The sequence below is a fragment of the Pteronotus mesoamericanus genome, unplaced genomic scaffold (assembly GCF_021234165.1).
Source record: "Pteronotus mesoamericanus isolate MK-2021 breed Mesoamerican mustached bat unplaced genomic scaffold, CSHL_Meso_final scaffold_408, whole genome shotgun sequence".
Lineage (NCBI taxonomy): Eukaryota > Metazoa > Chordata > Mammalia > Chiroptera > Mormoopidae > Pteronotus > Pteronotus mesoamericanus.
The window spans coordinates 871,450-898,415 of record NW_026555315.1 but is presented as its reverse complement, the minus strand read 5'-3'; the positions used below and the strand labels follow the sequence as shown (position 1 = coordinate 898,415).

General features: G+C 60.4%; 1 protein-coding gene across 1 annotated transcript in view; it reads right to left on the bottom strand.

Moving 5' to 3' along the window:
• The window catches only part of NPLOC4 (NPL4 homolog, ubiquitin recognition factor), a 32,435-nt gene extending 9,271 nt beyond the window's left edge, over positions 1-23,164 (bottom strand). Inside the window, exons 1-12 of the mRNA XM_054593384.1 lie at positions 22,981-23,164; positions 20,110-20,190; positions 16,998-17,110; positions 14,144-14,320; positions 12,622-12,670; positions 11,882-11,976; positions 9,987-10,110; positions 8,913-9,092; positions 6,470-6,556; positions 4,600-4,671; positions 4,041-4,167; positions 929-1,089 (exon numbers count right to left, since the gene is read on the bottom strand). Of these exons, the coding sequence (XP_054449359.1) occupies positions 929-1,089; positions 4,041-4,167; positions 4,600-4,671; positions 6,470-6,556; positions 8,913-9,092; positions 9,987-10,110; positions 11,882-11,976; positions 12,622-12,670; positions 14,144-14,320; positions 16,998-17,110; positions 20,110-20,190; positions 22,981-22,995 (1,281 nt within the window). The 5' untranslated portion in view covers positions 22,996-23,164. The remainder of the gene's footprint in view (positions 1-928; positions 1,090-4,040; positions 4,168-4,599; positions 4,672-6,469; positions 6,557-8,912; positions 9,093-9,986; positions 10,111-11,881; positions 11,977-12,621; positions 12,671-14,143; positions 14,321-16,997; positions 17,111-20,109; positions 20,191-22,980) is intronic.
• Between the last annotated feature and the right edge of the window lie 3,802 nt (positions 23,165-26,966).

Below are 26,966 nucleotides of genomic sequence, written 5' to 3'. Positions count from 1 at the left end.
TCTCCAATGTACCTGCCCGACTGTACCTCTCTGCTCCCCCAGAAGATCAAGACGCTGCCTCCCCTGGGGGAGAAAACAGGGACGTCCACCTCTCCCCCACGCCTCCCCTCCAATGGTTCTGTCAGCCAATCCCGGGCCCTTCCCGCCAACTTAAAAAGCAAGCACTTTTCACAGACGTCAGCAAACGTCAGGTGCAACACACGGGGAGGGAGACCTCTCAATTCTAAGTCTGGCAGCTGCTGAATGTCAGCAATTTTATCTCCTCCTAGAGCAAGACACCGGGAGTCAGAGGTCGAGGTCCCCGCGGCCTCACACCTGGCTCTGGGCCACGCCTGGGAACAGCGGCTCCAGCCCTGTGACAGCAAAGGCAAGTCCAGGGCCTGAGTCCATGAGCGCAAAGGGGCGCAGCCTGGCCCCAGGACAGAGGCAGGTGCCCCTGATGGCTGGCGTCGCCTCACTCTGGCAAAAGCAAATGAAATCCTAAGTGGCTTTTCTCTTTAAAGAAGTGACCAAAAGGTAACCGGCGACATGAGCAGACTGACCTGCGACCTTACAGGATGCAGCAAGACGGTCTCACAACAGCCTCACAAAGAATCACTGTTTGGGAAACAGTCGGGCTGACGTCCCCGTGCGCCTACCGGCAGCACACAGAACCAGCGCTGACCTAGGCCCGGCGCCACATGCACACGGACCGCGGGTCCCCCCAGTGAGGAGCCTGGCGCCCGGGCTCCCACAGCCAGCGGGACAGGGGGCGGAGGGCGGCGTGACCCGGGCCCTCCCAGCCCCGGGCCTGCAACGCAACGCCTCTGCCCACGGGCCGGACCCTGCCCCCGTGGCCGGAAGGCACCCACAGCCATCAAGGGCCAGGCCGGCCAGCGTCCACACCGTGCTCCGTCCCCTCGAAGCCTCTGCACCTTTGTGTTTTTACCTTATAAAACACATCGGGCACGTACTGCTCGCTGCTGGACTCCTTGGCGTAGCCGAGCTCAGGCGCATCCTTGCAGGGCAGCAGGCACTCGTCCCGCACCAGCGCCATGCACTGGTTGGACACCTGGTACCCTTCAAAGTGGACCTGGTTGTCGGGACCACCTGCAAGAGACAAAACTGTCGTGAGCACCAGCGGGGACATCCTGCTTTGCTCCTCCTGGCTCCAGGCCGGGCAGACAGGCTCACGGGGCCTGCTGGAGCCAAGGTCTCCAAAACTCCCGACAGCGGTGTCACGCGTGGCCTGAGGACACAGCCGCACATGCAGGGCACAGAGACGCACCTGCAGCGCCTCAGCCCACCGAGGCCTCGGTCTCTCAGACTCGACAAACAAGGCTGGCGAACCTTCTCCAGCGCCCGCCCCACCCTGCTCGGCGCTGAGCACTTGGGTTCTTGGCGTCCGCTGGCGGGTGAATGGGGGCAGGCGCATCGGAAGGCAGGGGAGGCGCGGGGTGGAGGGAGCGCAGCGGGGCAGAATCCGTTTTCAGTGAGAACGACGGCAGCGCCTGCGCGTGCCTTGGAGAAACCCGCGTGACCGCCCCGCTCCAGGGCCGCGGGCCCGCCCAGGGCGCCGCCATCACGCTGGCACCTCCCTCAAGCCCCCTCCGCGAAACCTGGCCGGGCCTTCAGCAGACGGAGCAGGCGAAGCGCAGGACGCTGCTGAGGGGACCGTGCGGGCAGAGATGGGACAGCGCCCTCCGCCAGGCATGCCTCCCAGGGCCCCGCCACAGGCCACGGGCCACGCCCAGGCGACAGGGTGTCCGTGACTCCTACGGCTCCAGAGAACTCAAACTGCCCCCACCTCCATGTTAGTTTCTTTGGCAAAAACAGAGTAAGTTACTGGCCGGGAAACCCCAGTTTTGTCTGTCTGGCTCTCAGACATTCCAGAGGCAAAAATCCCACAGGCCATGTGTAGTTTCCAGTTTCTCAACCAGGGGCCTCAGCAGCGGAAGCTACGGGTGGCCCCAAGTTAGAAATCAGTCACAATCCTAAAACAAGTGCCTGTGGGCCTGGCCCACTGGCTCAGTTGGCCGGAGCCTCGTGCTGTGCACCAGAAGGTTGCCGGCCGGGGCCCCAGTCAGGGTACATACAAGAGGCAACCGGATGATGTCTCTCTCTCTCTCTCTCAATCAGGAAACGTATCCTCAGGCAAGGATTAAAAAACTGAAATTAAAAACCCCAAACCTCTGGCCCCTCAAGTAACTCCCCACGGACACAGCCATTAAAGGGTCAGGCTGTCCCGGGAGCCCCCGGGAGCCTAAACCAGTGGCCCCCGGGGAGCAGCCTCTGGGCCCTCGGTGGCGGCGGCGGCGGCAGGTTCAGGGTCTCTGCTGGGGTCAGGAGGGCCCCACGCCACAGCCAGCCGTTCCCGTCCAAGGGACCTCGGGTGCGCCCGCACACGCATGTGGGCACAGGCCCGTCTGGACGAACACAGCCACACTGACATCAACATACAAGCAAACGCAGTCTCCACCCACGGTGAGCCCCCCGGAAGGGCGACGCTGTGCAAGCTGCGGGAGGCGCGTGGCTCTGCTCAGAGCTTCGTGAGGTCGCTGCGCCTCTGAGGACGCTGTCGGGTGGGGCCCCGACGTGTCACCCGCATCAGCCCGTCCCCTCGGCTGTGGGCTCTGCTCCTCCGCTGTGCTGTCTGGTCGGGCGTGAGCCGAGGCACCGACACGCTGAAGTGCCCTGCTTCACTCTTTCTTTACTATTGTTTCTCCCTGATGTTACAGTTTGGCTACTACTCTGCTTCCTGTCTCAGAATTAAGTGTGCAAGCAGGTGTATCAGCTGGGAATTCCATTCCCTGGAGTACAGGGGAGTCACAGAATGTCCCAGCGAGACAGCGCCCAGTCTCTCACGGCCTCGGGCTGGCGGCGGCTCCCGGAAGGCTGGCCTCCACGCGGGGAGGCGCGGCGGCACGGGGCGCAGGGACGGCCCTCGGCCCCGCACGGTGCCGCTGCTCCCCGCCCCCTTCCAGGCGTCCCGCTGTGGCCACGGACGCTGCCCTGAGTGTCCCCCCCGGGACGGCCCCGGCCCAGCTGCCCTCAAGGGAGGACTCGAGCGGCAGCGCTGGTTTTCTCAGATCCCCATCAAACCTCCCAGACGCCCGAGGCGCCTGGCCCAACTGCAACTCCGGTCCCCGCAGGGGGACGCTGCCGCTGCCCGCGCTGGAGGGCAGCTCCGTTCCACAGGCGCCCGTCCTCGGGGACAGGCACGGGCTCTCCGCCCCGGCTCCCAGACGGCGGCGCAGACCCCCCAGGTTCACAGGGGTCCAGTCACTTGCATGTTCCTGTCTGCACACTGGTGTCTGTTAAGTTGCGGGGGGGACGGTGCTTCTTTCTACAGAACAAGGGGCAGGGTGGCCACCAGGCACGGTCCGGACGGCCGTCTCCGTGAGGGGAACCGGGGCCACCAAGACTGAGCCAGAGTTCCACAAGCTGACCGGACTCCGTGTCACGAGCTGACTCTCCAAGGTTCAAATCTCTGTTCCTTTTAAACCATGTGACCCTGCGCCTGGCCTTCTCCAGGCGCGTCTCAAGCACGTGAGGGAAGACTGGCAGTGCTTTCTCACAGACCGGCCTTTCATCGCTACACGTTTGCGACACCCACAACACGTAATACGCGGACACCACACACAGCCACTCCCAGGAGGCTTTGGGGAACAGCCTTCCTAAATGTCACTCCCATTCGTTGTGTCAAAAACGAACCAGTAAGCAAACCAGCGAGCCCCCTCTGGCCCGCAGGACCGGCTGCCGCCGGCTCCTGGAAGGGGCAGAGGCAGCCCCGGGAGCAGCCCCAGACCCAGAGCCAGTGCGCGGGGCCCGGGCAAGGGTGGACGGGAGGAGGGCCGCCCCGAGGCCCAGGGTCTGGTCGTTTCATGAGCGATGCTGACACGTTCGGGATTTTTACCACAAAACAAAAAGAAGAACCAATGTCCCACGGGGCCCACTAACAAAATCTGCTGTAACTAAGCCAGAGATGAAAAGCTATTGAAAGAAGAGCGAACTCATGAGCCCCCAGGAACATTCACAGCACAGGGCGGCCCCGGCTGTACCTGTGGCCACCGCAGTGACGAACTTGGACCCGAAGTGGCCGTCCGGGGAGAGCCGGCACGCGCTGGGGTGCTTGTTCTGGAAGTGGCCCGCGGTGATGCACTCCTCTGCGCTCAGGAAGTAGGTGTCCTGAGGGGAGAGGCGCAGGCTTCCTCAGAGGGCAGCGAGGCCTCAACCGCCGCACATCCGAGACCAGGGCCACACCGAGGCCAGTGGTTCTGGCCACTACAGGCCCTGATACAGCGCCTCCCAGAGGAGACTTGGCTTGGGGTGGTGAGCACACAATACAGTTTTATTAACCAATGTCACCCTAATAAATTTGATTACAAAAGAGCACGGTAACTAACTAGCAGGGCCAGGAACACTAAGCCACCCGCCCCAGAGCTGACCTCCAAAAGCACTGGTCTGCAGGTTGGGTGGGCATTGCTCTACCAGGCAGAATCAACAGACCAGCCTTAACTCACCAAGGGCACTGGGCTGAAAAGAGTCTGCTCTTCAAACCGGCTCGAGCCGGGCAGAAACCCTGAGAGCACAGCCAGAGCGGACGTGCCCGCCCCTCACCTTGTTCCGACTGTACCGGACGGTGCCCTTCCGGGTGTCCTCCGAGACGAGGTCCGTGAATATCCAGCCAACCTGCAGAACAAGGGAAAACGCCCCCTGAGTCTCCCCTGAAACGGGCGACGCCTCCTGGCCTCTGCCCCAGAGCCACAGACCCTTCCCTGTGGGGACACTGCCCGAGCACCGAGCTCAGGGCGGCCTCCCCCGGGCGCTGCCGGGCAGGAGAGGGGGGCACGTGCGCAGAGCTCACGGGGCATTGGCCGCGCCCACGCCCAGCACTGCACCAGGCACAGGGGGCCCACGGCCAACGGCACGAGCAGATGTTGGTGACAACGAGCCTGCACTGCTGAGGGGAGGCACCAGCGAAGAAAACAGGCTCCCGGGAGGTGGTGCGGGCGGAAGGCGCCCGGCCGGGCCCCCGCACAGGCGGAAGGAGGTGCTGGAGGGCACACGTGGGACGCTCGGTGCCAGGACACCCTCGGGCTAGTCCCCCGGCTCGGGGCAGGGCAGCCTCCCTGGCGTGTCCTGCCACCGCGGCCGTGTCGGCCTGTGTGCTCTGCGGCCCCCGGCCCTCCCATGCCCACGTGCCTCCCAGCCTTCCTGAACCAGACCCTGGCTGAGGCTCCTGAGTGGGCTGGACCCCAGGCACCCCCACCCTGTCTCCTGGGGAAAGGACCTGGGGCTGGGACGCGCGCCCGCACCACCCTGACACAGGTGTCTTCAAATCAGCCTCCTGCACACATGATCGAGCAAAGCTGGAGACGTGCATTTCCCTTAAAAATGCCCAAATGAGTGAGAAACGCAAGGAGGATGGCAACACGCAAAGCGAAACCGAAAGGGCGCACTGAGCGAGCGGCAAGCGAAGCAGAACCAGAACCGCCCGAGAGGGACGGAGGCCGAGCAGACGCGCTTTGCGAGAGGCGCTCAGGCAACTTCTATTTCTCTTCTCGAGTCACAATTACCAGGGACTGGGTATTTTTAACAAATATAGACCAAAAAATTGTGCCAAGAAAAACTCCCAGATTTTAAACAGAAGTACGACCCTCAGTCCAGAGGCTCACTGCCTGTCAGGAACAACGGGACGTTTTCCCTCCGATGGTAAAGTAACTTTGCCAACATTCCGAGATTAGGAAGCGTATTTCTAGCTTTTCCCCACTATCTGTAAGTAATTTATTTTTCACCATCTAAATTGATTAGGAAGTAAAGAATAAAACTTGCAGAGCTACTAACAGTGAACTTCTAAGACGTGTTCAGATTCACAGTTCACCGAGTATGTGCGAACACCCATCTTTAGGGCTCCTGGAAGCTGAGCTGGGGACACGCGACAACAGGGCAGTCCTCCCCGTCTTCTGACGCCCGTGAACCCAGGGTGTGCGCTCCGACGCTCCACTGGGAGCCGAAATTCAACGATGACCGAGGGGGAAACACCTGCTCCGGCCAGAGCGTGGACACCAGACAGGCCTCGGCCAGGGCGGCAAAGGCATGCGAGGGAGGGTTGTGCGCCAAAGGGCGTGCCGCAGCGGGGCGGCAGGACAGCCTGGCACTGGGGTCCCCGCACAGGCAGGGAGACAGGGCCCTGCTCCGCTGCTCCCCCCGCCGCTTGAGGCCGCCGCCTCGCAGTGTTACCGGCAGACTTAAGCGTCATAGGCCCCGCACTCAGGCCTTTCATTTTACGCCCAGGGAAACGTTCTCATCTTACTTTAAATCAGGAAAACATAAAAGCTAATGGCCTCCAAGAAACACAAGGGGGGGCCTCAGGACAGCCAGCCCGCACCCAACGGCGGGCAGCAGAATGCTCAGTCCCCGGCGGGGCCCAGCCACCCCTGCCCCTGGGCATCCCCCCGGCCGAGCCCGGGCCCCACCGAGCACATACCTTCCTCAGGCCGAGCTTGGCAGCAATTTCATCCACTACCTCGGCTTTTGGGTCTTCGAGAAGCTCCAGGCTGTTCTGTGTCCCAATCTGTTGAGCATCAAAGGGAGAGACGGGTCAGAGGCGCGGCCCAGGCAGGCTCACGCCACGCGCCCTCTCTGGCTCAGGCGCACATGGGTGCAGGGCTCCCCAAGCGGGCGGAGGCGCAGCGGCAGCGGGCACCCAAGGCCACCCAGGAACACGCGCACCCAGCTGCTCAGGCTCGTCCCCTCAGGCTGCATCGTGCTCCTGATCAGGACCCAGAACACAGAGATACGACGTCACAGCTCCGTAGCAAGGGCCGCCTCAGGGGCAGAAGAAGGTGCTCTACACGGCTGCTTAAGGCCTACTTGCTGCGGAAAGCAGCGAGTCCCAAAGCCCACTCGGGCGGCCTCCCTGCAGCCAGGCCTGGTGCACTCAGCCAGCACGGGCGCTTTTTCCCAAGAACGCCGCGGGGAGACCTGGGCAGCTCCCGCAGGGACAGCGGGGGCTCCTGGGCAAGGGCCTCAGAGACAGCGACAGGCCTGCATGCCGCCCTCAAAAAAGGCGGCATCTGGCATCGGCGACCTGCTGGCGGGTGGGCAGGGCTCTTGGCCGGGACGGCAGGAGGGCCCGGGCCCTGGCTAGCTCACACGCCGCCTCGCTGGCCACGGGACCCCCGCTGCCTGCAGCAGATGACACTCACCGCAGCCTCAGGCCTGCACTGCAGGGCTGGCCAGGGCCACCAGGAGACACATGCGGCCCTGCAGGGCCCCGCCCCAGAGGCAGGAGCGGGAAGCAAGGTAAGCCCAAGCCGGCGGCCCTAGCTGGGTCAGCCCTTGTAAATTAGTCGCATTCCGACAGAACCACCGAAGACTTGCGTGAAGACCTGCACGGAGACCTGCGTGTTGCCGGCATCAGGCATCACAGGCCTGGGGCTCGTTCACGCCTTCGGGGCAGAGGTCACAGCCGTCAGGCCGGACGAACCTGACGGGCTCTCTGCCGCCACCTAGTGCCCCCTTGAAGGGAGAGCTGCCAGTAACAAGGGGAGGGGCAAGGCCGCACACAGACTCTGCATGGCCAGCACACCCAGCTGGGGAGACCCTGGGGTCTGCGTCGCAGCCGCAGACCTGCAGGCCAGCCAGGGGCCATGAGCCTGCGGTGCCAGACCCTGGCTCCTGTACGAAGCCGGCCGGTCAGGGCATGCGCTCTGGGACATGTCCAGGGGACAGAGCCACAGGACCAAGGGCCGGGAACAGCGCGCGCGCGTGCGTGCGTGCGTGTCTGCTTGTATTAAAAAGTCAAACTTTAGAGGTCTAGACTGGGAATGTGTTTACAGGCGGCACTACCTGCAAAGTGAGGGAGGAAACAGGACAAAGGGAATTCCTTGCTACTATGCCTGACTTTAGAAATGATCTTTCTCAACATTTTCTGGGAAATAATTTCAAACACACAGCAAAGCCGACAGACCTCCAGTGCGGACACCCGGGCCCCCCGGGCCCCGCCGCCCCCACCAGCCTCAGCCCATCGCTTCTCACTGCCTCTCTCGGTGAACCGCACACACGAGCACCCGCCTGCGTGGCCGACGCGCACTGCCACCTGGGACTCCTTTGCTCACAGTACACAAGGCCAGTCCCCCGACACTGAAGCCACAACACAGGCACATGACTATAGCTGGTTGGTGGCACTGTCACACAGGGAGGACCTTCCAAGTGAAACTTAAACGACACAGTGACAGCCCCGGCTGGCGCGGCTCAGGGAACTGAGCGCCGGCCTGCGAACCCAAAGGTCTCCAGTTCCATTCCCAGTCAGGGCACAGGCCTGGGCTGCAGGCCGGGTTCCCGGTGAGGGGGGTGTGTGAGGCAACCACCCGTGGATGTTTCTCTCCCTCTCTTTCTCCTCCCTTCCCCTTTCTCTAAAAATGAATAAACAAAACCTTAAATAAAAGATAGTAACAGACGCTGGGCCCTGCTGGGAGGCACGTTCTGGCGTGACGGCTCTGACCCAGCTGCGTGTGGCCCGGGCGAAGGCCTGGGTGGCTCTGCGGCCCTCTGCTCCCACCGCTCCTGGGAGAGCAGGCATGGGGGCCACACAGGTCCTCAGAAAAGAAAGGGAGCGACGTGGGACCCGCCGGGGGCAGCTGGCGGGAGGCCAGATAATGAGACTCAATCAACACTCAACTCACTGGAGTTGATAAACGTACTTGTTACATAAGAGAAGATTCTTATTTTTTGGAAACACAAGGAAGCAGTTAGGGGCCATGATCTTACACCTGTGACTCAGAAAACAAGCACTGAGCGTGTGTGTCTGTGTGCAGACAGACCGACACGCAGACCGGGCCCGGGACGAAGCAGACGCAGCTGCGACCAGAAAGGGCACACGCACCTGCATGCCAGCGACAGGCGGAGGTCGCCCCCAGCAGACCCACCTGGGGAGGCTCGTAAATGGCGGCCACCTCGGCCCTGATGCCCAGAGGAATGTCTTTGTGCTCCGTGTACCGGCCGTACAAGTACCCGAAGTGCTGGTTCCCTGTCTTCCTCCAGAAGTCAAGGAAGCGGTCGGCGACTGTGTGGTTCTCAAACATGATATTGTCCACGTGCCTGTATTTCTGCAGGGTTTACAACAACGGACTCAGTGAAAACATCCATCAAAAGTAAACAGCTTTTTCCAAATTGAATTTATTGGGGCGATGCTGGCTAATAAAATCATACAGGTAAAAACCAACAGCTACCACCTGGCTCTTCACCCAGACATGTGTTTTGAGGACATGCTCTGCCCTTAGGGCCACTTCAGAGTCCAGTGGGTAAGTCACGGAGAGCAGGCGTCCCCCCGTCATTTAATTCAAATTAATCTTACTGAAATTTCAACGGAAAATGGGGGTTTTCAACATCTCTAGAACAGTTCTCAAAAAGAAAGAGAGACAGAGGGAGGAGAGGAGGAGGAGGAGGAGGAGGAGGAAGAAAGGCTTCTGAACAGCCCAGGGGACTGAGGAATCCTCGGAGGGGCAGGACGGGGGACACGGCCGGCGTTCTCTGGGGGCTGGGCCACAGAGTGGCAACGGGCAGAGTAACCGCGCGCGGGCAGTTGTCCTTGGCTCTCTCCCTCCTGCTCCTGCCCAGCTTCCTCTGAGCGCCGTTTGGACAGGCGCCCTGAGCTGGCCCCAGGACAGTGCTTCACAAGTGCCCAGAGACACGGTTTCTTAAACAGCAAAGTCACGAGCACTGAGGACTTTTCAACAGTCACCAGGAAACTTCTGCCTCCACGTAGGCTGAGGACACAGAACCCTGAAGCCCCACCCCTGCGTGCAAGAGCCAAAGGTCGCACAAAGCCCGTCCTCAGCGCAGAACCCCACAGCAGGGCTGCCCATCGGTCAAAAGCACTGCACACCTGCCACACGTCACGCGCGCTGTGAGTGGCAGGTCTTCTCCAGGGAAACGCTCGCTTCTCCGTCACGGAAGCAAGCGGGCCTCCCGCTGCCCCCCGGCCACAGGGAGCGCCTCACCTGTCTGTTCAGCGTGATGGCACTGGGCTGGCACTTGGTGCAGATGCCATTGGGCCATGGGAGGTGTCCCTCGCACCCCGATTTAATCTTGCAACTGATGTTCTCCAGGGCAACAAATTTCCCCCTGAACAAGAGGCAACTGAGTCAGGCAAAAAGCTTGGCAGGAGACATGGGGTGATTTTCAAACCCTTCCACCTCCGAGCAGAGCTCTGGGCACGGAGCCGGTGGCAGGAGCAGCAGGGAGAACGTGCCGAACGCCTGTAACGGACCCCAGCTTGTCCTGCGCACGCGGGCTACAGGACCTCCCGCTCTCCCAGAAAAGCCATCTGAGTTTTCACCGTCACTGACGCACTGGTTTTCAAGGACACTGTGGGCCCTGACCAGCTCCACAGGCTGGGCGCTGCCCCGAAAAGTGAAAGGCCGCCGGCTCGGTTCCCGGCCGGGCACAGGCCTGGGTTGCGGGCCAGGTCCCCTGTGCGGGTGCATGAAGGGCAACTGACTGATGTGTCTCACACACTGATGTTTCTCTCCCCCCTTCCCCTCTCTGTAAGTAAATAAAACATTGGGGGGAAAAAACCCTAGAAACTGCCAACAAAAGAGATTGACAAATTTAAAAAACTACATGGAGTAAGTAAAATAAAAATAGTTTTAGAAAACACCACTGTTGCACCTCTACATCTACCCCTAACCCTGAAGGGAAACGCAGAGCTTTCAAGCACCGCGGCTTCGTCAGCAACACTCGCACCGGGAGCCCCGTGTTCACGGGCGTCTAATGCGCCCCCACTCACAGGGAGGCCTGACTAGGACACAGCCAAGGGGTCTTCACGGCGCTCTCGGCCTGAGCAAGAGCTGTGCTTAGAAAACAGCCAGTGAGGAGTGCGGTCCCGCGGGCCTGGGCTGACCCTCCGCCAGTTTCCTGTTCACACAACAGTCCAAACGTTCCATCGCAGCTGCACCAGCGAGCGGCACGAGGTTCTGATGGCAGGTGGGAGCTAGGACCGCTGCTGCGTCTGTCTGCACGTTAATGACAGCTGCAAATGTGCCCCCCCGAGACTGGTCCTTGACCCAGACTGAAGAAAGGCTGACAGAGTCATCTCCCTGGTCCAGAAAGTTCCATCGCTTACCCCACTGACAGGTAAGAATGAATTTCTGGTGGGATATTTTTCCTCCTGGTCTGAGTTTTTCGAAAAAGTCATTTTAGGGTGTCAGCGGGCTGTCAGAGAAAAACTACAACCCGGCCGGCATGACATTCTTCACAAAAGGTTGCTGACGCAGGTTCAGCCACCATCCCTCTTGCTGCACTGGCAGGAATTATGAAATCCCGGGACGACCTCCGTCCTTCTCTGGAAAGTGAACTTGCAGTCAACAGAAGGGGTCACGCTGGCAAGCACTTGACGTGATTTAAAGAACTCACAACAGTCTAGGCTTCCCAGCTCTGGCCACCGCCACAGCCTGCCTTCAAGGGAAGGGCTGCCCGCTGCCTCCTGCACCCGCCGTGCCAGCCCCGCCGGGTGGCCCCACACCAGGCACTGGGCCGAGGCTGTCGCAGGCCACCTGGCATGGCCGTCGGGGCACCTGCTTTTCCAAGAGGCAGAGGAGAAGCTCTGATGGCAGATGCACTGGCCGCTGCAGCGCCCGCCTCGCCTGCCTTCCCGTAAGGCCGGGGGCCTCCACGGTGGCCGTCACCAGCCTGGCTCCTCGGAGCCCGCGGGCAGTGGCCGGGGATTGGAGCCTCCACCCCCCGGGTTCTTCTCCACAATCGGCAAAGCCCACGAATGCAGGGGCCTCGGCCCAGACCCCGATCTTTGCTCCTCTCGGCCGTGTGCCCCATGGCCCCGGGCAACCCCGCCGCCCGCTGAGCGGACTCCTGCGCGCCGCCCGCACCGGCCACTCACTTGTCAGCCCCTCCGGTCAGCTTCCGGATGTAGGCGTGGAAGGACATGTGCTTCACGGGCGGCTCCAGATGGTTTAGGTAGTCCTCGTCGAAGGGCTGCGGAACACACACGGGCCACTCGCACGCCGGCAGGGCTGCACTGCCGGCGGCCGGGCCCGCGGGGCGGGGGCGGGGGCGGGCAGGGCGGGCTCTCACGGCCACTGCAGGCCGGGGCCAGCCTCCTCTTGGGCTGCTAGTTATCTTTCCAGGATGAAAATGGAAAATGAACCTCTATTAACTATAAAACGCTCTAGGTCAAGTAAATATTGGGAAAACTTTGCAAAAAAAAAGTCACAAGATGAAGCAAGAGGAGCTTCACGGAGAAAACCGGTTGGCCTTCCGCCGTAAATTCAGCGTTAACCAGCCACTGGTCAGCATTATTATGGTAACTCTCAATCTTACCAGACAAATCAGCAGGAGGCGAGACTCAGGGTGAAATAAATCAAAACAATGACGAGCATGAAACTGCCAGACCCAGCTCTGTGTCAGGGTTTAAAAAATCATCCCAGGAGCCCACCGTCAACACGGCCCCTTCATCACAGCAACGCAGAGCCTGAGCCGTCCGTAATCTGCCCAGAAGGTCACTGCCGTAAACAAAGGCTTGCCTCTGTGCAGCGCGCACAAGAGGGGACGCAGGCCCAGGGCAGTAAGCGGGCGGGCCCTGCTGGCCACCTCGGCCAAGGGCGGCGCCCGCAGACTCACCTCCAGAGGAACGCAGTGCACGCACTTCCCCAGCGGGCCATGTCGGCACCTGAGAAGACACGGGCAAAGAGGGCGCACCGTCAGCTGCCTGCTCCCCTCCCGCCGCCTCCCGCGCTCCTGGGGCTTAGAACGTGCTTCAGACTTAATGAAGTTATTTCAGGTGGTACAGGGTGGATGTTTTTAACAGATCAGTTAATTTTGATGTATATTAGACATAACTGACCAGCATATCAAACCCATGAGTTCATGGATATTAACAACTTAAAATGAGGCTGACCACAAATAAAAGTGAATGGATTTGAAGTTATTTAAATAAAAATGCTAAGCCAATACTAAGACAGACAGGCCATGGACACGGCAAACACCTTGACAGTGGCAGACAAATCTCCCAAGTCCGGAGAACATGCCGCCACACACACTCTGGAAAGAGCACACGGAGGACGCCCGGCTCTGCAGCGCTCGCCACTCCAGAGACAGCCTGGGCGCCCCACGCACGACGCGCCGGCCGGCTGGTGGGAGGCCGTGGTCCCTCTGGACTCACCCGGACCCTTTCTAAATGGGGTCAGGCTCCCAGGTGCCCATGAGTCCTCCCTTGCAGAGCAACGATGGCCAAACAGGCAGGCTCTGCGGCTCGGAGCACACGTCGGAGCGCGCACACGCGCCCCCTGTACGAGATGGCTAGCGACGCCTCACGGGCACCGAAGGGGAGCTGGCAGGGCCACCAGGAGGAAGTGCACACGGGAGAGGCGTGCAGGCCGCTGGCTCTGGCTCCAATGTGGCTCCGAGCTGACAGTGGCACGCACTCCTCAGACTATTACCCCAAGGCCGACAAGGCTCGCAGCAGCGCCGGGAGCCCCAGGGCCTCAGGGCTCACACTGCCGCGTGCAGGGGACACACACGATGCAGCGACAGAGGCTCCACTGCGGACAGGCCACCTGCGCTCAGACAGCTCCGTGTCACCAAGCGTAAGCCCAGGTGTCTCTCACTGCTTCCCTGGGAGGGAACCGCAGAAGCCCGCACCGAAACGCGCCGGCCCAGGCGGCAAGCGAACGCTGGGCGGGGCTCCTCCTTCAGGGAACGAGGTGTTCGCTGAAGGAATGGGAAGCAAGTCACGCGTGTGAGGCTGGACCTGCTCCACCATCATCACGTGAGGCGACAGGGACAAGCACCTTGCACGAGCGAGCGGGCACCCAGGTGTCACGCCTCCGTCCCTCCCCTGTCCTGCCTGTCCCACTTTCTAAAGCCCCCTCTGCGACAGGGCAGTCAAGCCTCTCCAGGGGCACGGCGGGGCGAAGACTTGCTTTAAGGACGCTCCTCCTTTCAAACCTCTTAGCTCCAAATACCTAAACGCTTCCAAGTCCATGGGGCACATACTCTGAGAGTCAAACAGTGAGAAAACGTTACAAACAACAAAGCGAAACTTCCTCTGAAAGCAGGCGCGCGCTCGCACGGCCAACTCAGGCCCGCCGGCTCCGGGACACTTCGCGAGCGCGCCCTGCCGAGGCCGGAGCCTGGCACTCACAGCTGCGGGTCGCGGCTCCGGTAAATCTTCCCATCCTGTCGGCTCAGGTACTGGTCGATCTCATCTTCCACCACGCTGGGCGCGCCGAAGGCCTTCAACCTCAGTGGGGCGGACGTGTCCATTTCTGACGAGGGTCCGGCCAGGCTCGAGGGAAACAGGAACAACAAATCGCCATGCCTGTTAAATGACAAATGTCAGTCGAGGCCCGCCTTCCTGAGCTGCACAGAAGACACACTCAGAGGAGAGAGTCTCTGACATCTGCAAACACCAAACGCCAGCCACCCTGGAAGCCTGAAAACACAGTTTCCACTTTTTAAGAAACCGGAATTCTCTCCCCAACTCTCCCCTCTGCTTCTCAGGTCTGCACGGGCCAGCAGCAGGCCCCTGTAACTGCGCTGTCTTCACGGCTGTGCTCCAACATTGATGACACACACCCACCTGCCTGTCTGGCTGCTCACAGACGCCACTGATCCTGGGACCGTGGAGGTCAGGGCGCCCGCCTTACAGGAGGTGGCGCAGATCGATGCGGTCGGCCCTCCACGTCCGCAGATTCCCCACCACGGACTGGAAATACTGTTTTTGATCCGTGGTTGGTTCAGTCTGTATACTTACTGAAAAACACCTGCACGTACGTGGGCCCGGGCAGTGGAGCCCACGCTGGCCGAGGACCAGCGGTGCGGCCACAACACAGGCGGGGCATGAGGGCCGCGTCTCCCTCCCTCTCACTCTCCCCCTTGGCCCTCACCCTCCTTCGTTCGCTCTGAGCCCCGGTCGGCACCCCCACGGTCTATCGACCGACGACGCAGCCTTCCATTTCTTTCTCTACATTCCCGCACACGCCTCCACGCGAACACGTATGTCGCTGCTGGACAAAAATGAGATTCTCAAAGACACACTTTTTGCATTTGCTTTCCTCATGCAACACCACCTCACAGAACCCACCCTCACACGGCCCGTCCGACGGCCAGTCCCCACGGCTGCAGGACGACCCCGCACAGCCACCCCAGGACTCGCAGTGCAGCCCCGCCCTGAGGCCGCACCGCGGCCGCCCCTGCCACCAGGAACGCCCCCGGAGGAAGTGCCGCGAGACAGGCGGCCAGTTTTCCTTCTGTGGGGCGCAGGCCCTGTTGGACTAGAGGGGTTTGTTTGCTTTTAAAGCTGCTGATGTAGTGCTTTCAAAAGAGGCTGCCAGAATTCGCAATTCAAATGGCAGTGTTCGGTTTTCTACCACTTCTGAAGTAAACTATGTTCCTCCCTTGAACAGACTCCACAGGATTCACAGCCAGACTCCACAACCTGAGGACGAACGAACCCTGGCCGCCGGGCCGCTCCCAGGAGCACGGCAGCCTGCGGGCCGGGCCGGAGGGAGGCCGCAGCACCGCCCCTGGGTGCACGTTGGACTGCAGCCGAGGAGACGCGCGCAGGAGGCGAGGACGCACGGGCAGGGGCCGGCTGCCGCTCCTCGGCGCGTGTGCACCCCTTTTCCTCCGCCACTTGGGGGAGGTAGAAGGGCCAGGCTGGGCCTGGAGACTCCCGCCCGGGGCAGGCACTGGACACCCCTCAGTGCCGCGGCCGAGGACGCTGCGCTCCGCCGCCCGTCAGTGGTAACAAGCGTTCCCTACAGTGTGCTCTCAGCGCTACAGAAACGGAGGGATCCCCAAGAGTCGAAAACACAACAGGAGCGCGAACAGGAGGAGCGGAGCATGGCTCGGAGCCACTGCTGGAGGCCCCCCCGGGGGCCCGAGCGGGGCTCGCAGCTGTTCTTGGGGCAACCAGACGCAGCCTCGGGCTGCCCCACAGGGCGGGCTGCCCTGAAAGGACACAAGGCCGGACCTCGGAGATGCCGCGCTGCCCAGGAAACCCAGCAGGGTCCCGTCCGCCGGGACCGGCTGCACGGGAGGAGGGAGGCTGCCTGCGGGTCTGTGACCGAGGTCAGCCCTGCCTCCATGCTCCCAGTGTCAAGACGAGAGAACCCTTCCGGGCCCAAACGCCCCCTCGTGCCAGCAGAAGCAAACACACGCCCTCTCAGTAGAGGAGTGCCAACCGGGGCCCGGTAGGGCTCCCCCAGACCCACTTGGTCAAATACAAGGTCTCAAGAGAGGTCTCAAAGTCTTTGTACCAAACGCACAGAAGAAACACGCCACCTGAAGCAAGAGTGGGCAGAGACAACACTCGCCGCATGCAGGCAGCCAGGCAGGCCCGGGGCAGAGCCACGCAATGCAGGCAGTAACCTCCCATGCGGCACGCGCGGTGGAAGGTGGGGGCGGGGAGCGCGGGCCTCGGGGTGCAGTGCGGCAGGGCCCGGGCCGGGACACACGCCCACACAGACAGCGCGTCCAAGCCCCGGACAAGGCCCGGAGAGCGCCGGTCCCCTCACACGCCTGCCTGCGCACAGCAGTGTCCCGGGCCGAGCCCCGAGGACAGAGGCGTCTCCGCAGGACACCTGGGGGCCGTCGTGACAGCAGAGCAGAGCCAAAAAGGGCTTGGAGTGATGCGGGCCCTGCCCATGAGGCCGAAGGAACCCAACAAGATTTAAAGGGAAAAACGCAGCCACTGAAATGACGACGAGAACGGGGGACACGCTGAGCGCCCGGCACAGCCACGGTCACCGCGGGCCTGCCGGCCGAGAGGACGCAGTAGGAGTGGCCTGCGGTACAACCAACCCGCGTGTCTCTCCCACGTCCACGTTTCTCTTCCTTTCTCCCTCCCTTCCCCTCTCTATAAAAGTAAATGTATCAAATCATTTTTTTAAAAAAGAGCAGCCTGAGGAGGAAACAGGCTCGAGTCGATTGAGCGCTGTGGACGGCTGGTGTCACCGTGTCCTCCCCCACGGCTCCTCCCCAGGGGCACTCACTTGATTTTTAGCAGGTTGAGGGACTTGTTGGATGATGCTGTTATCTCTCCAGTCTTGTTTCTATTGATGTAAACTGAGAAACCATTATTCTGGAAGCCAAACTCCTTCGCGACCTGAAACAAGCCCAAAACAACAGATTTAATAAAATATTTAGGCCCTGGCTGGTGGGCTCAGTGGGCTGGGCACCATCCCACAGACGGGGAGTCACTGGTTCGACTCCCAGTTGGAGCACCTGCCAGGGCTGCGGGCCAGGTCCCTGGTTGAGGGTGTGTGAGAGGCAACCACACACGGACGTTCCTCTCCCTCTTTCCCTCCCTTCTCCCCCCTCTAAAAACAAATAAAACAATCTCTTCTAAGATACACAGGCACATTCAGTCCCGCTGCTCCCCCAGATGCCCAGCAATGCGGAGCAAAGGGGCCAGGGAGGAGCGAAGCTTCACGTCAACACTGAGACTGAGCGACACATTTACGAGTGTGGGGCAAGCAGGAGTCATGGCCACGTCTGGAAAGTTTAATCCCTACTTTTGAGATCAACTGTGAAAACCCAATTCCGATCCCGAAGGCTGAGGGAAGGACGGGGCGTCCGAGCGGCACAAGACGCCTGGAAACCGTAACACACGCCTTCCGGGCCGGGCAGGCGCGCGCCCCCCAACAGCCAGGGCGCAGGCCTGTGCGCTGGCCCCACTCAGGGCTCAGAGCTGTCAAAGCAGACAGACAGGGCCCCGGCCGTCCAACGAGGACGGCGGAGACCACAAAGAAGAAAACCGCAGGCTGAGACGGGCCCGGGGCAGAAGGGGAAGAGTGAGACCCCTAGACAGGAGGACAGAGGCGGCCCCTCCGAGGGGCCGTGGGAGCAGAGGCCTGAGGAGAGTGAGCCGGCCACAGGCCACGTGCGGAGCTGGGAGCGCGCGGAGCGGGCGGGAAGACCTCGTACACGGGCAGAAGCAGGATGGGGCGGGGGAGAGGCCGGTGCGGCCCGAGCCTGGCGGGCAGGAGGCGGGACGCAGTGGTCTTAGCAGGACTGCCGTGCGGGTCACTGCCTGGCCTGGGTCAACCTGTCACCCAGGTGCCCCGGCTGGACAACGGTAACCCCCAAAGTCTCTATCAAACAAGCCATCCCACCCTCAGTCAGAGGAGGAACGGGGTCCTGGCTGCCCAGCCCGCTGGGAAGAGCAAGGCCTCCAGCGCCCGCGCCCGCGCCCACGCCCGTGCCCACAAGACGGGCGCAGGCAGCCGGCACCCTGACCCGGAAAGCGCAGGCCGCCCTCTGCGTCGGGCGCGGACTGACTGGCCGGGTCAAAGGGGTTCGGAAGGGCTGGGCTGACTGCGATGTCACGGGGGATCCGACCCAACTAGCTGCGCCGTGACTTTCCTTCCCGTGCATGCACAGGAGTAACATGCAGTTAAAATAATTTCCCAATAAGCCTATAAGAGCAGTTTAAGTACAAAATAAAACTCTAAACGGCAAGGAGAGGTAGATGTAACAGCATTTTTCTTGTTCTTAGTGGCTCATCAATGTTTCTCCTGCGGTTCAGTGGCTTAGATTCAATGAAATACAGAGGTAATACAGTACAACCCCGTCTTGGTACAAGGATGTGAACATGTGTCGGGGGCGGGGGACACATGACAACATGCTGTTAGAGGTTACTGCCCAGGGGGAGAATTTCAAGTGATTCTGACTTGGGTCTTTATACTTATATCGTTTGAGCCTTTCATGAGTGATCCATACGTTTCATAATCAGAGGAAAAGACATTCAGTGGCGGGAGAACAGTTCAGAGCAATAGACCTTTGCTTCTGAGCATTCCCAAGACTGCCCTTAAGCAATGGCCGCCGTGTCAAGGACAGACGGCTTCAGCGCTGAGGCAGTCCAAAGCAGGTAAGCAGATGACACCTCCCACCTCCAAACCCACCCCAGGGCCAGCCGGCAGCAGGAGCTGCCCAGAGGGAAACACCAGGACTGACTGTCCCCTGCTCCCATCCGAGGGGCGAGCTGGTGGCAATCGGCTGCTGCTGAGGAGTGAAGAGCAGGGTATCAAAACTTCTTGAAAACTCAGGAGACTCTCTTCTCTGTTGGCTACTGCACCTAATTCCTTTCCTTCATAAATAGAGTCCCATAAGCAGTGCCGCTACACCCGACAGCAACCACCTTCCAGAAACCAAATTCCACCCTGGCCGGGTGGCTCAGCTGGTTGGCGCGTCACCCTGATACGCCAAGGTCGCAGGTTCAATCCCTGGTCACATACAAGCAGCAACCAATGAGCGCGTGATGAGTGGAACAACAGAATGATGTTTCTCTCTCTCCCCATAAAAATAAAGTTAAAAAACCCAACTTTCCCAAGTAAGTGCTGTCTTCACTAACGGATCACAGGCCCAGTGTGACGGTTGGCAAACGCCTTCACGCCCTAGGACTTCAGTTTCCGACCCCTGGAAACTCAGAAGATCAGATGGCACGACGCCGAGGAGCCCCCTCTGACTCTGACGCTCCGGCCCTGCAACCGCTTGGCTTACAGGAAACGGAAACCATTACAGAATCATTGCAAAGGGACCACCTGCTGGCAAAACTTCAAGCGACAGGAGATGGGCGAGCAGAGGCTGGCAAACGGCCAGGCAGCCAGCATCCCGGCTCTGCGGGCCACAGGCGCAACTCCTCGGCCCTGTCGTGGCAGCGCAACAGCAGCAGGCGGCCGGCTCGCACACCGGCGAGTGGGGCCGTGTCCCGGCCAAGCTCCCCTGTCGGCAACAGGCGGCCCGGGGGCAGCGGCGCTCCCTCCCCCACGGCCCGCGCTGACCCAGCAGACCGCATGGCCCCCGTCCTGCACGCGTTTGTAACAATTCCCCTGGGAGCCTGGCCAGCTCAGCTGGCCGCCCACCGCCCACTGCCCTGGGAGTAGCTCGCTCACCAGCCCTTCGTGCTTCCTGTGGGACCAGGGTCCCACAACTGTAAGCTGTGACCGGCGCAGCACAACCTGACCCCAGGTCAACTGCACCAACCGTGACAGGGAAAATGTAGCGCAAGAGACTGAACCCTGGAGTGGCAGACTAGGATACGAGGAAGAGAGAAGGCAGAGAACAGCCAGGGCGTCACAGGTCAACACCCAAAGCCACAGGTACCTTTTTCAGAAACGTGGCGGCCGTCTCTCTCTTTGTCGCTGTGATCCGCTTCACCCCGTCCGGGGACTGAACACGGATTATCTGTTGTGAATGAAACAAGACAGTGACTACAGGCGGGGCGGCCCGGCTCCGCCACCGAGGCTGACACGTGCGGCCCCCCGGCCCCCCGGCCCCCTTGGCCCCAGGCGCTGCCCGCCCTTGTGTCCAGGAGACGGGGCGCGGCTGCCAGGCCTCTCACCAGACAGGATGGCCCTCAGCGTGCCGTCCGGGTTCTCAGCTCTTACCTTTCACTCAAAAAAACACAACTGCAATTTTTGACCATCATTTATTTAAAAGTACCTGAAACACATTTTTTTCTCTTCAGATTTACAAACCAAAAAAAAAAAAAAAAAAAAAAAAGGAAGGAAACCCCGCCACCATGAATCATGAATGACTGGGTTCCTCAAAAAAGGATCGCACTGTTCCAGGATCTATACACAGGCATTAGGCTGGCTTAAAAGAACCACAGGAAATCCTCTAATTGGTCCCTTACGCCTTTATTTCTTTTTTTCCATTGGGGTGGTATGGTGGAGTTGTCATTTACATTAAGTAAAGATTAAAAGAAATATGTTTAATACCGTGGTAGAATCTAGCAGAGTTTTAAAGAAGTGCAAAACGGCTGGCGGTCCCGGAAGACCACCGGACAAGGCGCGTCCCTTCCCAGGGCCCGAATGGAGGCTGAGGGCAGCCCTTCCGCAGGCAGGCGAGCTGCCGGGTGGGCCACGGGGCCAGGGGCAGGCGGCGTGCACCTGCGCCCAGGAGCTGACGCTCCCACCACCTGCGGGGGGCGGGCTCATTCCCCTCAGCAAGCGCTGCGCCTTCACGCGACTGAAAAGGCTTTGCCCCCATATTGTTCTCAATTTTTAAGGTTTTGTTTTGAGTAATCTTAAGAGATCCCAATTGTTAAAAGCATAAAATATTTTCGCCCTGGCTGGTGAGGCTCAGTGGACTGAGCACTGCCCTGAGAACTTAAGGGTGGCCGGTTTGATTCCCGGTCAGGGCACAGGCCTGGGTTGTAGGCCAGGTCCCCAGCAGGGGGCGCACAAGAGGCAACCGCACACTGATCTTTCATTCTCCTCCTCCCTCCCTTCCTCTCTCTAAAAATAATAAAATCTTTTTTAAAAAGCATAAAATATTTTCTACCGTTTGCTCAACTCTCATCTAATGTTCTCCCTTATCTGTGTGGACTGCAAAGACAGAAGCTTCTGGCTTTTGACTCCTAGTTTCCTCCACTGGGATTCAACATCAGGAGAGGTGTCCTGGGCATTAGGTAACTACTCCCCATGTTTGTTTCTAAAGCGCCTCTGACGCTGAGACACATTCACAGGGAAGAGCTGTTTCTGTGTAAGGATCCTGGGGCTGCTCCTTTGCCTGTCCCCTTGGCAGGCACGGGCGCCTGACCCTCCAAAGGTCAGGTGCACACGGTCAGGGACAGCTGGGAGGCTAAGGGCGTCACTCTGCTCGACCGGCTACACCAGGGCCTGGCCGTCCCGGTTTCCAAGCTAAGCCCAGTGTTCCACTCCTGCTGAGGGACGCCCTGGCTTGGCTTCTAACACAGGCTACAAAGTAAAACACAGAACAAGGGACAGGCTGGCAGCATGGACACACAGCCTTCTCTCTCTCTAAGAAAATGAGCTCAGGAAACTTCTTGGAGGAGTCTAAGAACTGGTGAGATGGAAATCAGTTATAGCCACAGAAACTTTTAGAAGACCTCTTTCAAAACTCCAAAAAGAAAAAAAGAAAACAACAACAACAAAAAAACAACCTTCTGAATCAATTTCAGAATTAGGGCCGGATTAATTCCTCCCCGTCTGAGGAACTGGCCAGGAGCCCGCGGCCTCCGGAGAGAGCCTGGCCCTCCGCGCAGCAGCCTCGCGCCGGCGACTCCCTGGCCGGGCGACTCCAGCTCAGCGCAGAGCGTCGCTGTAAAGGCAAAGTTTGAAAGCGGCCTCCGGGGCCCTGTCTTCACCTACTCCGGGGAGACGTCCCCGGCGATTAGTGAATCTTATTTTAAAGGAGTCAGGTTTCTCCTGGGCCACCTGCAAGTTGGGCCCTGCTGGCTGGGGAGCTGAGCACCGCGTCGCCACAGGGCAGCCTCCCCTGCGGCTGGGACGCGGCGGCGGCGGCGGCGCGCACACCTGGCGGACACCTGGCGCCGCCCGCGCCCGCAGCACCTGCGCGCTCGGCGGCCCCGGGAACCTCCCCCCCCCCCGGCCTCTACGGCCACCCAAATTCTCCTGTCCCGTGGGTCTGCTGGGTTTGTTTCCTGCCACGTTGACTTTGCAGGGGGAACCTTCCACGAGTTACCGTGGGGCCGGCTCTATAATTTTTCAGTGACTTTTTTTTCAAGGGGCGAAGAAGGAGAGTGCAGAATCCTAATTTCAGGAAATCCGCGTCTACAACGCCCCTTTACACACAGGGGGCTGTCAACTCTTTCTTGCCACCGGGAGCCGGCCGGTCAGGCTCCCGTCTCCTTGGGCTCCGCGTCCTTCCCGGGGAGGGGTCTGCAAGGTCCCCGCGCAGCGAAAGCGTTTTGCCTTCAAGAGCCGTGACAACGCAGCGACCGGGGCGGGGGGGAGACAGGACGGAGCCCCGCCGGGGACCCCCGGCGAGCCCCCGCCGCGGGGAGACGAGGAGGCAGGCGCTGCCGCGCCCGGCCGGCGGGCAAGGGCGAGGCTCGGGGACGGGGACGAGCTGAGGGGGGAGGTCGGGGGCCCGGCCCCGTAGCCAGGACAACGCGGAGGGCGGGCGGGCCGCGGGGGCCCCCACAGGCCGCGCCGGCAAATCTGCTGCCTCATCCCGGCGCCCGCTCCCGCCCGCCGCCCCACTCACGATGCTCTCGGCCATGGCGGCCGCTCCCGCGTCCGGGCTCGAGCCCCGGGCCGCTGCCGCCGCCTGCCGCCCCGCGGGCCTCACAGCCCCGGCCCCGGCCTCAGCCCCGGCCTCCCGCCGCCGCCGCCACCGCCGCTCCAGCTTCGCCGCCCGACAGCCACAGCCGCGACGTCCGGTGCCTCAGCCAACTCGCTCCGCCGCCCGCGCAGCCCCGAAACCAGGTTCCGGCCTCACCAACGGCCGCGCATGCGCGCGCCGGCCCTGAGCCCGCCCAGCTCCCCGCGTCGCCGCGCCCCTTCCCGGCCCGCGCGCGGCCGCGACCCGCGACCCGCGACCCGGCCGCGCGAGGAGCAAACCCTTGGGAAGGTGGCTTTAATGACACCTGAAGCAAATATAAAGTACTACTGAGTGGCAGCTGCAGTTGGGATTTTTTTAATTTGAAAATTTCTTAAATCAAAAAAGAAAGAAGCCCTGGCCGGGTCGCTCGGTGGCTTAGAGCGTCCTCCCGATGCCAAGGTTGCCGTTGGATCCCCGGTCGGGGCACGTGCGAGAATCGACCAATGAAGGCAGCAAGGAGCTGGACAACAAATCGCTGTTCCTCTCTCTGCCTCTAAAATCACTTCTAATTTTCTTATTTTAGAAACATTTTTTAAAGGAAAGATGACTTTATTGAAGACTATTAATGACAGGTGATTGGACTTAGAAACCGAAGCAACAGAGGAAAGTCCAAAGAGAAACAGAAATAATCATTGATGGGTTGTGGTGGGAAAAATGACGTGGCAAACACCTCGCTGGTCATATAGAAACAGAGAGCTGACTTTAGGAGGGTGACATCGTGCCTAAATATTATTTTAAAAAGAGAAAAGGGACTTCCCCTGACTTTAACATAAGAAAACACACAGATTTGGACTGCGTTTTAGATCAACGTTTCTTTGGCACAGAGATACCACATCCCACAATGTGCCACCAGCCTGGCTTCCCGCACCCGCCTCTGATGCTCCAAGGCCTCCCGGTCCGTTCCACGCTCTGCTCTCACTGTCTTGAAGTTGCTAATTTTGAAAAGAAGCGCCGCATTTTCGTTTTGCACCGGGCCCTGCAAATTTTGTGGCCGACCTTGTCTATGGTTGTAAAAAAGTTAAGAAAACACCCAAGAGGCTAAAAATCTATGTTTTTTAACCCCTGTGGTTCAATTTCCAATTGTATTTATTTAACTCCTGTACTGGAAAGAGTTAGGACATTGTCACCCTTGTCTCCCCCCATGCCCACCCGACTTTGTTATTGCCTGTATAATGACAGTGTTCTGGGTACGTTCTGTTCCACCGTCTCAAGCTACAGCAGCTCCTTGAACTTGACTTATTCATTGCCTCACCAACTACCCATGTTTTGTGCACATTATTCGCAGGGTTCTCATGCCCATTATTGTACCCATGGTATGTAATCATTATACCCATGTATAATGTGCATCCTTTTTTTTCCCTGAAAAATTTGGGCACAAAAGTGCGCATTATACAAGGCAAAATGAGGTGCTTATCACACGTGTACACTATGCATACTACGGCTCTCATGCTGGGGACAGAGCAGAAGGAGACAGCCCTGCCCTGGTGGAATCCACGAGCGGGAGGCAGGTTATAAACAGGTAAACATATAAATGCATAATGTCAGGTCCTGATGGCTGCCTTGCCCATAACCCAAGCAGGGAGGGCAGACCTCTCTGAGGGGAGGGCTAAGCAGGTCCCAGATGAAGTGATCAACGCAGGTATCTGGGGGGAGATGGGCAAGGGTGAGGGGAAAGCACGTGCAGAGGCTGCGGGGCCGGAGACACACTGGGTGCTCAAGGGACAACAGCGGCCCACGTGGCTGAGTGCAAGGGAAGGGGGGCGGGTGGGGTCAGGAAGAACCACATTGCACGTGCAAAGAAAGGCTTTGGGTCATAATGTAATCGTGTTAGGAAGTCCCTGGAGGGGAAGAGCAGAGAAGGTGCGCTCTCTGCCAAGATTTGGGGTTTTTCTAGAGGCTGAATGGAGACTAGACGGGGTGGGGGCAGGAGGAGAAGCAGGGACACCCTACGGGAGGCGGACAGGAGTCTGGAGGGCAGAGGGGCCGGACCCAGGACAGACCCTGGGGGCAGAGTGGGTGGGACCGCCCGCAGGACGGGCCCTGGTTTTCCCTCTGCTCCCACACACACGTTGTTGTTCCACTCTGACTTTTCCCTGCTCTTTTACAGAATGGCCTCTGACATTTTCATTGGTCTTGTGACCGAACGTCTCTCTCCAGAAAGGCAAGGCCACGTCTTCTCGGCGAGCCTCCCTCCGTGCTCCGGTTTGAACCCCGCCCGGCGACAGCCGAGTTGCTCTCCCACGCAATGCTTGCCTTGCATCTCTGTTAGAGCGCTGCGACCGTATTACACGGGTTTCTTTCAGTTCTGTTAGCAGCTGCATTTGTTTTCTATGGCTGCCCAAACAGAAGATCCCAGGCGGGGAGGCTCCACCTGGCCGTCCCACAGTCTGGGGGCAGGAAGCCTGAGACCAAAGGGTCTGCCCGTTTGGCTTCAGCCTCGGCCTCTCCCCTTGGCTCACGGTCGGCCGCCTTCTCCCTGTGCCTTTCCCCTGGGTCCAAGCGTCCCTGGTGTCTCTCTGGGAGTCCCGGTTTCCTCTTCTTGGAAGGACATTGGAGTGGCGCCCACCCTCACGGCCTCATTTGGAGTTAAGGCCCTGTTCGTGGGCCCTGTCTCCAAGTCGCATTCGGAGGTCCTGGGGCTGGGACTGGGGCGTGTGCCTTTGGAGGCCGCAGCCCAGCCCGCAGCCATGGCGGTGACTCTCATTTCATCCCAATGTCAGGGCAGCGCAGAGGCGGAGCGAGGGAGGTGACAGCTGGCACCCGAGAGCCTGGCTTTGGAACCAGGAGCGGTCACTGACGAGGCTCGGGTGTCACCTTTGGGGAGGGGTAAGTGACAGCTTGACTGTACAGGATCTACTCTCCAGCTCCCACCCTTGCCCTAACCCCTGCCTGCTGTGCTGTGGGTGGTCCTTTTATTTTATTTTTTAAAAAGATTTTATTTGTAGAGAGGGGAAGGATGGGAGAAGGAGAAAGAGAAAAACGTCCATGTGCGGTTGCTTCTCGTGCACCCTCTACGGGGGACCTGGCCCACAACCCAGTCCTGTGCCCAGACCGGGAATCGAACGGGCGACCCCCCAGCTCGCAGTCCCCGAGCCGCGCCAGCCGGGGCCGCTGTGGTCCTTCTGACCAGCGAGGCCGTCCAGATCCTCCTTGACTCAGCACCCCTTGTCTTCCTGTCTCACTCAGAGCGAAGCCCCCAGAGAGCCCTCCTTCCTCAAACCCCCGGGGCTCACGCCCGCCTCAGGCTGCGGGGGCCCCGAGGGTGTCGAGAGTGCGGGGGCTCCGCTGAGCTCCCACGGGGATGCCCTCACCCCGATCACAGTGCCCTCCCCAGGCAGCCAGTGGCGAGTAAGGCCCTGTCCCTTGTCCCCAGAGCTGCCCAGGGGGTCACTGAGGCCTTTGTTGTGACCGTCACTCTCTCCCTCCACCCCGCCCTCGTCCTTCCGCAGCCTTGGGTCCTGGGGGCACACACCAGTGACTCTCAGCGTTGGCTTCGTGGGGACTCAACCTAAGAAAATCCCTACGGCTGGCCCCTCACTCCTTAGGTCCGTCTCAGTCACCTTCTTTGCTGTTGTTTCATGAGAGGTAAAGTGAACGACGTGGTGGTATTTAGTGCCTTCACGAAGCTGGGCGCCCCCCCCCCCCGCCCGCCACAGGCCCCGAAGGAGACGCCACACCCGCTCCACAGCCCGCGGCAGCCACCAGCCTCCGTGCCGTCTCCGGGTTTGCCCGTGCTGAACACTGTGCGCAGGGGGTCCCGCGCTCTGCGCGTCCCGTGTCGGGGCGTCTCCCTTCCTACGGTGGGACCCAGCCCGCGGCACGGCAGGCCGCGCGGCGCTGACCCTTTCTTCGCTGGTGGGCATCTGCGC